This window comes from Aquarana catesbeiana, linkage group LG12 (genome assembly GCF_042186555.1).
Source record: "Aquarana catesbeiana isolate 2022-GZ linkage group LG12, ASM4218655v1, whole genome shotgun sequence".
Taxonomy (NCBI): domain Eukaryota; kingdom Metazoa; phylum Chordata; class Amphibia; order Anura; family Ranidae; genus Aquarana; species Aquarana catesbeiana.
The window spans coordinates 167,575,993-167,588,874 of record NC_133335.1 but is presented as its reverse complement, the minus strand read 5'-3'; the positions used below and the strand labels follow the sequence as shown (position 1 = coordinate 167,588,874).

At 43.7% G+C, this 12,882-nt stretch overlaps 1 protein-coding gene across 1 annotated transcript in view; it reads left to right on the top strand.

Moving 5' to 3' along the window:
- QRICH2 (glutamine rich 2) overlaps positions 1-12,882 on the top strand; it is a 131,018-nt gene that overhangs the window by 41,237 nt on the left and 76,899 nt on the right. Inside the window, 1 exon segment of the mRNA XM_073606189.1 lies at positions 8,369-8,473. Coding sequence (XP_073462290.1) covers positions 8,369-8,473 — 105 coding nt within the window.

The window sequence follows — 12,882 nt, the reverse complement described above, 5'->3', positions numbered from 1 at the left end:
TAAACTTCTGTTTGTTTTGTGCTAAGTGCGGAAAATTGAGTCAGTTTTATTTCCCTGTATTAGGTATTGGCACCTGGCTGTAAAGGTTACACAGTCACACCATTGCCATCCTGGTGTTGATCACGCTAACAGCATTTGTACCATGTATTTTGAATTTGGGACCCCTGGTCCTAAAATGCAGTCAACAAACAAATGTATTCACTGTAATGTTTTACTGTTGTTTTTGTCGTAATTGTTTTGTACATGAAAACTTTAATAAAAAAGATTTAGAAAAAAAAAACAGGTCATGTGAATACAGATCTCTACAGTGGAACTCACCATACATGTGTTGTCACGGGGGAATCCAGGGCTGCTGTCCCCCCGCTCACAGCAGCCAGGGGAAAGGGGTATGCAGGGAGGTCCAGACAGAGGGACCAATCAGATCATAGACAGGAGGGGGTGATCAGTGTGACGGGGGGAGGGCAATTACTGGAACTGATCCCCATGTCTTGTTCTTCCTACATCAGCTGAAAGATGGCTTATCTTCCTCTCCCACTTTCCAGCTGCTGTAGGGAGCGCCACACAGAGGATCAGTTCCAGTAAATGCCCCCCCAACAGAACTGATCACCCCCTCCTGTCCACAGTCCTTTTCCACCCTTGTCCCTGGGCCCCCTTGCTGAACTGATGTGGCCTAGGCCCTGTTCAGGAGGCCCAGCTGTACCCCTTATCAGTGGCCTTGGGGGGAGGGGGAATCACCATTTTTCCTTTATACCAATGACTGAATAAACATAACACTAACTGCTTGCCTACCGGGGCAACTTTTTTAATCTTTTTGCGCTGATGATAAAATTTGCTTTTTTTTTTTTTTTTTTGCTAGCAAATTAATAAGAACCCCTAAACATTATATACAGTATTTTATGAAAGCAGAGGCCCTGGAGAATAAAATGGTAGTTGTCGCAATTTTTTATGTCGCATAATATTTGTGCAGCCGTTTCTCGAACACAAATTTTCATGAAAAAATACACTTAAATTAATTTTAGTGCACACAAACACAGTATCATACCCAATTTTTGGGTAAAATATAAAACATGTAGCCTTAAGTAAATACATACCAAATATGTCAAGATTCAAAATTGCACATGCCTGTGAAATGGTGACAAACTATGGTAGCTAAAATTGCCCATAGGGGATGCTTTAAACGCCTTTACCACGTTATTAATTTATAGTTAAATGTGAGCTATGGTGCTAAAATGACGTTTGTGGAGATACCTCACGTGTGATGAAATCACTGTTTACATATGCATGCCAGACCTATGTGTGCGTTTACATTTCCGTGAGAATTTTTTTTCATTTAACTTTAATGTTATCACAAAGGGGTGAACAATCTTCCTTTTGATAGCTTTGGGAAGTGAAAGATACTCTTTATTGAGACATCAGGGGTTCAAGGCATCTGATCAAACACAGATCAGCTCCTTCTCTGTCTGTCTCAGCAAGGGAATGAAAATAGTGAAACCAGAAGTGGCAAAATCCTCAATGCTTCTGGGGTCAATTGTCACAGGAGAGATTTGGGAACAGATGTTCCTCCATCTTCTCTGTGGGCAGCTGACTCGACCTCTTACAGTGCTTCCGGGCTCCCTAGTGGAACGGTAGAGCTCGAGATCGGCAGAGGGGGTGTGTGTGTGTGGGGGGGGTCCTTTCTGAGAGCTGTAAAAGTGACTTACATTTACAGGAAAGCCAATCGCTGGCTGTAAGAAAATGATATCGGGATCATGGCTGCGGCTACATGGCTGTGGTTATGCTTGCTGTCCAGACTGTATATATACAGTGGAACCTCGGATTGCGAGTATTGCAGTTTAAGAGTGTTTCGCAAAACGAGCTATTTTTTTTTTAAATCCTGACTTGCGTTGCGAGCGTTGTCTCGCAAGATGAGTAGGATTCAAGCCACTGGGGTGTGCAGTACAGCATTTGGCCAGAGGTGCGTGGGGGCACCGGTGACACTTGGAGACACTCTGGAATGGAGCGTCTCCAGCACCCTGCACCTCTGGCCACATGCGGTATTGCATACACTGGCGCCCCTGCACCTCTGGCCACTTACAGTACTGCATAGACCAGCAGTGGCTGTGGAACAGATTATCTGAGTTTCCATTATTTCCTATGGGGAAACTCGCTTTGATATACAAGTGATTTGGATTTCAAGTATGCTTCTGGAACGGATTATGCGTTTATAATCCAAGGTACTACTGTATGTACACCAGTCACGCTGCACCTCCTCAATAGCCAGGCAATCTTCTGGGACCTGTGACGTGTCCCAGAAGATTGCAGGGAGGGAGGGGGAGAGGAGAACTTCTGCTTGAGTCGCCTAGGCGGCCCGAGCAGAAGTGGGAGCAGATACTTGCTCCCCCCATTAAAAAATGACATGCCTAATGTGGCATAGGAGGGGGAGGAATGTTAAAGCGGAACTTCCCCTCGCTGGTTGGAGCTCCGCTTTAAACATCATTGTTTTACCAGGTAATGGTTCATATACTGTACTTTAATGGCTCCATGCATTTTATGGCAGGAAGTCACTTCCCCAGGAGTTACCCAATACTATCTATTAATTTAAAGCAGGGGTAGGCAACCTTAAAGAGGTGGAGATCTACCTGAACAACATGGGAGAAGCCAAAGATCACAGAGCACAGTGTCTCCTCCTCACACCTGATTTAAATGTCTAATTGCCGTACTACTGTGTTGCAATCGCATGCATTGCATGACAATCATGGGTTTAAATCAGGTGGTGAGGAGGCAACACATTCTCCTCACCACCCACCTGTCAAATACACTCGGATTGCTTTTCAGTGAAGCAACAGTGCCTGCTGCACTTGTGAATGATCCCTTAGTTGCATTTAGCAGTAGCATCCTTAGGGCTCGTTCACATGTAAAGTTGGGGGCTGGTAAAACCCTGCGGTTGAGTTGTGGTTCAGTGTGAAAGCAGCCCTATACTAATATGTCCAGTGTATTGCTTCACACTGACCTGAAGATCTCTTCTTTCCTGCTGCTGGCACCACTCTGGAGACCGCTAGGTTAAGAGGTGGAGTGCAGTTGGTATCACTCCGCATGGGACAGGAGCCAACAGCAGACATCAGCTAATGTGGCTCTTACTCCCTACAACAGCTCCAACTTTACAAGTAGTCCCTCTGCATTGCACTCTGATGCTCTGGAATGGCGGGTCAGCAAGCCCAGACTGTGATCTACCAGTCACCTGTCCGCCATCTACTGGTAGATTGCGATCTACAGGTTGCTGACCCCCGATTTAAAGTGTAATTAACCACTACAGCCCTGGAAGATTTGGCTGCTCAATGACCAGAGCATTTTTTGCGATACGACACTGCGTTGCATTAACTGACAATTGCACGGTCGTGCCATGCTGTACCCAAACAAAATTGACGTCCTTTTTTTCCCACAAATAGAACTTTCTTTTGGTGGTATTTGATGATCTCTGCGTTTTTTATTTTTTGCGCTATAAAGAAAAAAAGAGCGACAATTTTTGAAAAAAACAATATTTTGTACTTTTTGCTATAATAAATATCCTCAATTTTTTTTTTAAAAAAGCTATTTTTTTCTCAGTTTAGGCCGATTATGTATTCTTCTACATATTTTTGGTAATAAAAATCACAATAAGCGTATATTGATTGATTTGCGCAAAAGTTATAGCGTCGACAAAATAGGGGATAGATTTATGGCATTTTTATTATTGATTTTTTAATTTACTAGTAATGGCGGCGATATGCGATTTCTATCGTGACTGCGACATTATGGCGGACACATCAGACACTTTTGACACATTTTTGGGACGATTGACAATTATACAGCGATCAGTGCTATAAAGATGCACTGATTACTGTATAAATGTCACTGGCAGGGAAGGGGTTGACACTAGGGGGAGATCAAGGGATTAACTGTGTTCCCTGACTGTGTGTTCTAACTGTAGGGGGAGGGGACTGACTAGAGGGGATGACAGATTGTAGTTCCTAGCTATTAGGAACTCACGATCTGTCTCTCCTCACAGAACAGTGATTTGTGTGTTTACACACACACACGTCCCTGCTCTGCCTCTCGTGCCCGCGTTTGCTTGTGGCCGGCGGTCATCGCAAGCGTCAGCCACAAGCATCGGCACCCCCACAGTACAGCAGGCACGTGCACGCACCTGCTATCCCACTTAAAGGAGCTGATGTATAGCTACGACGGCTCGCTGGAACATGCCGACCTGCTGCAGTATAATGACGGCGGCTGGTCGGCAAGCGGTTAAACCCACATCACAAAAAAACTATCAATAAATGCTGTATTACATACTGATCACACTCACTCAATCACTCTGGGATTTGTTTTCTGTATTCTGCAAAGAACCTGGTTGATTCTGCTGTTCTCCGTCTCCTCCTCTTCTCCATGTCCCCACTGCAGTTGGGATTTTGCCGAGCAGTGTTTGCAGCTCTGCACGTGCTGTTTTCAGTGTACTTCTACCCTGAGCATTTCCTCCCTATTACATCCGAGCAGCCCCTGTGACTATAGAGTCACACATATGGGCGTATACACAGTGCTAAATGACAGACCACTCCCTCCCTCCTCCTCCATGCCCACTAACCAGATAAACATGATGGGGGTGGGATATTACATATTGCTTGATGGAGGCTTCACCTCCCTCTTATTCTAAGACAGGCTGGAGAGGCATGACACAGTGTTTGACTGGCAAAAATCTGCCTACACCATGTTATTGCCAAAAAAAAAAAGGATTTTATTTCAAATATATACTTGTACGACAATTTAAAACAGTTTATTGATCTTCATCTTTTTTTTTACTCTGTATTCCAAAGGCTGTTTTTTTTAAATTTTGAACATGTGACCAGTAGCAGAGGACCAGAAGCTCCTCCTGCAGACAGTCTGGGAAAGATCTGGGTCATGTGACAGCTGCATATTGGTTAGGAAAGAAGGTACTTACATTATTTTTAATACAGTGCCGTCATCCACATACAGAAAGAGAAGAGATAATGTAAATTAAACAGTGCGTTTTTAGTATCATTTTAATCAAAATGTGGGGGTTACTACTGAGTGAGGTATCAGCAGAGCTGGGGGTACTACTGAGCAGGGAATCTGCTGAACGATGGTACTAATAAGCTGGGGATCTTTTGAACGAGGGTACTAATGAGCTGGGCATCTGCTGAGTGTGGGTACTACTGAGCTGGGGTTCTACTAGGCCCCTTCAAAACAAATAGAAAATCAACACATACAGAGCATTTGTCAAGATTTTATTAAAGCCTAAAAAAAGCATCATAGAAGCATCATAGAAGCATCAAAAACACATAAATAAAAGCATGTTGAAGTAGTAGGCGCCCGCTCCCCCACCCCCCCCCGCTCCCTCCTCACTGGCTGTCATTGACAGCAGTAGGAGCCAATGGTTCTTGCTGCTGTATCTGAACCAATGAGGACGGAGAGAGCCGAAGGGAGCCTCTGCTCTTGTGCACTTCACTGGATCAAGATCGGGCTCAGGTAAGTATAAGTGAGGGGCTTTACATACAGTGCATCCGGAACGTATTCACAGCTCTTCACTTTTTCCACATTTTGTTATGTTGCAGCCTTATTCCAAAATGGATTCAATTCATTATTTTCCTCAAATTTCTACAAACAATACCCAATGATGACAACATGAAAGAAGTTTGTTTGAAATCTTTGCCAATTTATTAAAAATATAAAAAATGAAAATTTGTACACGAGTATTCACAGCCTTTTGCCATGACAAGCAAAATTGAGCTCAGTGGCATCCTGTTTCCACTGATCATCCTTGAGATGTTTCTACAATTTGATTGAAGTCCACCTGTGATAAATTCAGTTGATAGCACATGATTTGGAAAGGCACACACCTGTCCATATAAGGTCCATATAAGGTCCCACAGTTAAAGAGGAAGTAAACTGCGTACGTTACGCATGAGCGATCGTGTCTAAACAGTAATGGCTGCTTCGTCTGAACGTCTCTGTCCTGCTCTGGTTCACTCTCCCTGTGTGACGTCTTTTACAGTCACAAGGGGATAACCAGGAAAAAGAGGAGATGAGCACAGCATCGTGAGGCTTCCTCTGTGTCGTTCTCAATGACAGAAATGACTCGGCATGGAGAGAATAGTGAAACGGCGCACACAGCATGCCATTAAAGAAGATATGGAATGCACAAGCGCCACTGACATCACTACTGATTGTAGGACTGATTGTGAGATAACAGAAAGAGTAAGTGAAATTTCACAGGCAGTGATCAGCTCCGAGACAGGATTGTTTAAGGCACAAATCTGGGGAAGGGTACAGAAAAATTTCTGCAGCATTGAAGGTCCCTAAGAGCACAGTGGCCTCCATCATCTGTAAATGGAAGAAGTTTAGAACCACCAGGACTCTTCCTAGAGTGGGCCGCCTGGACAAAATGCCAGGACAGTACAAACATTTCCAAAAGGGATCCCTTTTTGGAAAGTAGGCACCCAAAGATGATCTAATTTTTTACAAAATTTTTTAGGAAATTAAGAAACATACTAGTATTGAGGGGGTTATAACATGGAGCATTAGATACATTGAATGTACACATCCTACACAAAGGGAGGGGGAGAGAAACAATTGTACAAGTCACCTACAGTGGAGGGGGGGGGGGTGTGTGAAGGGGTTAATATAAAGATATGCAGGATAAGGAAGGTAAGGGGTTAATATACAGGTGACTGCAGACACAGGTAGGGGCTGAGATATACAGAGGTGGAGGAGGGAGAAAGGGTTAAAACCAATCCCACAACCATGGAATCTGCTGATCTGCACTTAATAAATTATTAATTATTCATTCATTCATTAGTTCCTCCCCTGTAAGAGAAAGAGCTAGTCTTACCAATGTAAACAACTGTGATCGCTGTCATTACAATTATCACATGGTACAGAGCGGCTTGGATGGGCTCTGTACACTGTGTCTGTAGAATGAACCATCTGGTGATGTCTCGGTTCACAGTCAATACCAGGCGCACTTGCCTGCCCCTATGGTCATTTTTGCAGTGCCGTTCATTTGTTTAGAAATGGGCATCCACCATTTTGACGCTCAAAAACTCATTCACACCAGCATCTATAACATTGCATTTAGATATGTACAGCATATATTTTTGTGCACATCTAAACGCAGCATAGTAGGATCCATGGGGCCATACACACAATTGAAAATGTGCAACCTGTTTAAAGTGATTGTAAAGTCTCGTATTTTTTTAGGTAAAAATAACAAACATGTCATACTTACCTGCTCTGTGCAGTGTATATGCACAGAACAGGCCAGATCCTTGTCTTCTCAGGTCCCTCTTCGGCGCTCCTGGCCCCTCCCTCCTGTTAAGTGCCCCCACAGCAAGCAGCTTGCTATGGGGGCCCCGAAGCCGAGCTGCACCTCCTGTGTCCATTCAGACACGGAGCCACAGCCAGGCCCCGTCCCCTCTCTCTCCTCATTGGCTGACTGACTTCGACTGACAGCACAGTGAGCCAATGGCGTCGCACTGCTGCCTCAGCCAATGAGGAGGGGAGTCCCAGCTAGCCAAGTGACTCGTGCAACATTGCAGGATCTAGAGGGGGCTCAGGTGAGTATTAAGGGGGGCTGCTGCACACAAGAAGGGTTTTTATATAAATGCATAGAATGCATTAGGATAAAAAAACATCTGACTTTACAATCACTTTAAGGGTGTACAAAAAAAGTAGGCCACAGCTGCGTCCAGGGCAATACATTTTTTGCAGATTTTATGTGTGTAATGCATTCACACATAAAGTCATTAGAAGAATTGTATGCGTCTAAACACAAGTACTTTAGGCACATATTTTACACAGGATCTTCTGCTAGCTCCACCAGCAAGAATCTGCATTTTGTGCAGAAAATACACATATACCCGTGTGAATGAAGCCTGAGCAGTACTCTGAAAAATGTACCTTTTTGACTTGAACTCCTTCTGATACAAGGAAGCACTTCCTCATATGTGAGTGTGCCTAGGCACTCCTACACCTACTGCCTCCTAGCTGTACATGAAATGTGAGATCTGAGGAACTTCTGCCTGTGACTGCTAGTCTCATGAAATTTGTAGTGAAATTTGGTGATGTCACTACTATGCTGTTCACCATTCTCCTTGCTGGAGGCTCTGATATAAGGAAGTAAAGCTCTGCCTCTACCAAGATGGCCATCTCCAGACAGAGACAATGCAGCAAAAGGCATAGGAAGTCAGGAAGACCACAGACAATACTAGTAACCAGTCCTTTGCCCTCCCTGCCTTTTTAAAATCATAGCCAGAACTCAGGTCTTCTTTAAGTGTCTGTTCTACAAAATGTTTAGAATACCCCATTTTAAACTTGTGTTTTTGGGTTCTGTTCTCAGGCCATGACAGTGTTACAAGATCTTCTCAATGAGATCAATGCTCTTAAGGATTCTCAACAAGAAGTGGAAAGTCGGCAACAGAAAGTCATAGAGAGCATGCAGCAGGTAAGTGACACACCAGTTTGTTTAAATCTGAACTCTGCAAAATAGTGTTAGTCTGTTGGGAAAAGGATGGTCAGGGTCAGGTGTCCTGTTGAGATTTTGCTGTAAGATTGTGTTTTCTTAATTTCTTGATCTTCCTGAAATGTCCGCTATAACATTTGTCTATCTGAATGTTTGTATGATAGTAGTGGTCTACATAGCTACATAGTTAGTCAGGTTGAAAAAAGACACAAGTCCATCTAGTTCAAAGAAAAAAAAAAAAAATCATACAATCCCATATACACAATCCTTCACCCACAGTTGATCCAGACTAAAGGGGAAAAACCCTAGCAAAGCATGATCCAATTTGCTACAGCAGGGGATAAAATTCCTTCCTGATCCCTCGAGAGGCAATCGGATTTTCCCTGGATCAACATTACCTATAAATGTTAGTATCCAGTTATATTATGTACATTTAGGAAAGAATCCAGGCCTTTTTTAAAGCAATCTACTGAGCTTGCCAGAACCACCTCTGGAGGGAGTCTATTCCACATTTTAACAGCTCTTACTGTGAAGAAACCTTTCCGTATTTGGAGATGAAATCTTTTTTCCTCTAGATGTAAAGAGTGCCCCCTTGACTTCGGTGATGACCTTAAAGTGAATAACTCAACATCAAGTTCACTATATGGACCACTTATGTATTTGTACATGTTGATCATATCCCTCCTTAACCACCTCAATACTGGGCACTTAAACCCCTGTCCTGGCCAAGCCATTTTTCAGCTTTCAGCGCTGTCACACTTTGAATGACAATTGCGCGGTCATGCTACACTGTAACCATACGAAATAAAGCTTTCTTTTGGAGGTATTTAATCACTCCTGTGTTTTTAATTTTTTCCTAAAAAAAAAACAAACAAAAGACCCAAAATTTTGAAAAAAAAAGGTTTTTCTTATGCCGCGTACACACGAGCGGACTTTACAGCAGACTTGGCCCGGTGGACCAGAGTCCGCCGGACAATTCGATCGTGTGTGGGCTCCCGCAGACTTTTTTTCCCCAAAAGTTCGACGGACCTAGAAATGAAACATGTTTCAAATCTCTCCGTCGTAACTCCACCGGACTCAGTTCGTGACAGAAAGCCCGTTCGTCTGTAGGCTGGTCCGACGGACCAGATACGATGCAAGGGCAGGGCACTGCATCTCGCGCTCGCTGCAATAGGAAAAAACTATTTTCCTATTGCGACGAGCGCAGGGCATACCAGGCCCTTAGGTCTGGTATGGATTTTAAGGGGAACCCCCTATGCCGAAAAAAATGGCGTGGGGTCCCCCCCAAAATCCAGACCCCGATCCGAGCACGCAGCCCGGCCGGTCAGGAAAGGGGGTGGGGACGAGCGAGCGCCCCCCCCCCCAAACCGTACTAGGCCGCATGCCCTCAACATGGGGGGCCCCCCACCCCAAAGCACCTTGTCTCCATGTTGATGAGGACAAGGGCCTCTTCCCGACAACCCTGGCCGTTGGTTGTCAGGGTCTGCGGGCTGGGGGGCTTATCGGAATCCAGGAGTCCCCTTTAATAAGGGCCCCCCAGATCCCAGCCCCCCACCCTATGTGAATGAGTATGGGGTACATGGTACCCCTACCCATTCACCTAGGGAAAAAGGGTCAATAAAAAAATACACTGCACAGGTTTTTAAAGTAATTTATTAGACAGCTCCAGGGGTCTTCTTCCAGCTTTGGGGGTCTTCTTCCGGCTTCGGGGGTCTCTCCCGTTCTTCTCCACGCTCTCCGGGTCTTCTGCCGGGCTCCTCCGCTATCTTCTGCTCTTTTGCCGCTCTTTTTCTAGCAGGGGCCCGGACTTCTGTCTTCTTCCCTTCTTCTCTTCTTCCAATGTTGACACGACGCTCTCTCTGGCTGGAATGCTCTCTGAGCGCTCCGATGTGCCGTCATATGACATCCACCCAGAACGAGAGCCGCGACGTCCAGCCGTCATTTGACGGCCGGCGGGCGGGAAGAGGTTAAGCTCCTCTTCTCAAGAGGGAAAAGATTCGGTTCCTCTAATCTTTCCTCATAATGGAGCTCCTCCATGCCTCTTATCAGTTTGGTTGCTCTTCTCTGCACTTTCTCCAGTTCCCTGATATCCTTTTTGAGAACTGGTGCCCAAAACTGAACTGCATATTCCAGATCAGGTCTTACTAATGATTTGTACAGGGGGAAAATTATATCTCTCTCTCTGGAGTCCATACCTCTCTTAATACAAGAAAGGTCTTTGATCTAAGTATAATTATAATTTATGAGCATATTCATTTCATGCTTTGTGGTATTTCTTTCATACCCTCTCTAAAACCATCACCTGGACAGGAAGTAGGAGTAATCTCCCTCATGAGGACACACACAGCAAAAAAAAAAAATCCCTAATCCTGAGTGTAAAAGAGGTTTTAGGCCTGGTTCACACCAGCATTTTAGCCTATGGTCAAACTAAATTGTACACTTTTACAACAGGCACAGAAACACGTTGTCCTTTAGCAGACGCGCAGTGCTGCAATTAATTGTTAAAGCAGAGCTCCAGCCCTCCACAAAAAAATTAAAAGTCAGCAGCTACAAATATTGTAGCTGCTGACTTTTAGGACACTTACCTATCCAGGGATCCCGCAATGTCGGCACCCCAGTTGATTTTTCAATCAGCTCACGGGTGCTGCCACCGCCATTCCTTTTAAGGGAATCTGCCAGTGAAGCCTTGTTGCTTCACAGCCGGTTCCCTACCACGCATGCGTGAAGCACACTGTGCTTTGTGAAAAGCCCGGCGGTGGCGGGGGGAGGAGATAAATAGTCTGATAAATATTCAGACTGGTCATTGGACTCTTCCAGCCCTATGTATTGAAAACATCTTTCAGAAGCAGGGGGAAGCAGTCAAACCACCAGCCTGTGAAACCCAGAACAGACCAGAACAAACAATCACTGCTCCCTTGACTGCAAAAGTGCCAAAAACTCAATTTGCATAGCACTCTATAGTAGGAGGGTGCTACATCTGGGTTCTGGTATTACTGGTTGCTCGTGATAAAATGCTAAAATGAATAAGTGAAAAGCTCTTAAAAGGTCCTGTATTCTTACTCCAAGAAATGTCTCTTTCATGACTATGGGGACTGCCATTGCTCTAGATACCTGACTGCATCTGACTTCAGTATTTTTCTGTCACAGTCCCAAAACAAGCACTTTGTAACTGAGTGAAAATTATCAGAACCATTTTTAGTATGTCTATACTTGTTCATGGTCATCATCTTAGACAGCATTGAAGTCAAAGTATAAGAATGACAGCCAGGGAACTAGCATTCTTCAAACAGAGTTCAGTAAAGGCAGCCTTCAATAACGTTTCATAACATATATCAAGTACAATAAATATATAACAAAAGTCCGAAAGTGACCATATGCCCTAAAAAAGTTAAATGGTGAAAGAACTAGAAGTTTCCACCACCAATCTCAATCTGCAATCAAATAAAAAGTCCAATGGTAATATGGCTAAAAATTTCCATCACCCAGTGATTCTTCCAAATCATAAGAATTTCAAGACTCATGCCCTTCACCACACTTAGGAATGGCACTTCCCTAGAGGGCATACCTTTCCTTTCATAGATAAGGCAAATACAGCTTGTGTGTCTCCCAGTAGGACTATGCTCCCAGAGACTTGCCCTGCAAAACAGGGAGAAGAAACAAAGAGATCTTTAGTAATAAGCAGCACACATTATGCAAATTAACACTTGTGAGGCACACATTTAAACCTGAGATATTAACCCCTTCCCAGCCAGTGTCATTAGTACAGTGACAGTGTATATTATTATAATGAAAGAATATGCAATAATACTATATACTATAGTATTATAATTGATCACTGTATTATAGTCACTGGTGAAGCCAGTAGCAGTTAGTCAGTTCAAACTCAGCATCAGTTAGTGTCCGATTACTCGCCGCTTTATTGTAGTATAAAAAAAAAATTCCAGTATACATACCATAGTTTGTATACACTATAAATTTCAGGGAAACCAATCAAAATACACTTATTGGGATTTTTATGTTACCAAAGACATGTAGCAGAATACATTTTGGCCCAAATTTATAAAGAAATTCGATTTTTTTTTATTGGATATTTTTTTTCAAAATGTTCAGTCTTTTTTCGTTTGTATAATACAAAACAAAAAACTCAGTGTTGGTCAAATACCACCAAAATATGCTCTATTTGTGTGAAAAAAAAATTATATAAATTTTGGTTGGGTACAGCATATTATATATCCATGAGTACCATTATGAGGGCAGAATGATGCTAAGTGAGCCCGGGTTCACACTGTTGCGGTCTACATGCAGTGTCTCTGGGGTGTGATTTGAGCCATGGATTTGTATGGCTCAAATCGCACCGTATTCACACCAAACTGGTGGAAGACCCTTTATTT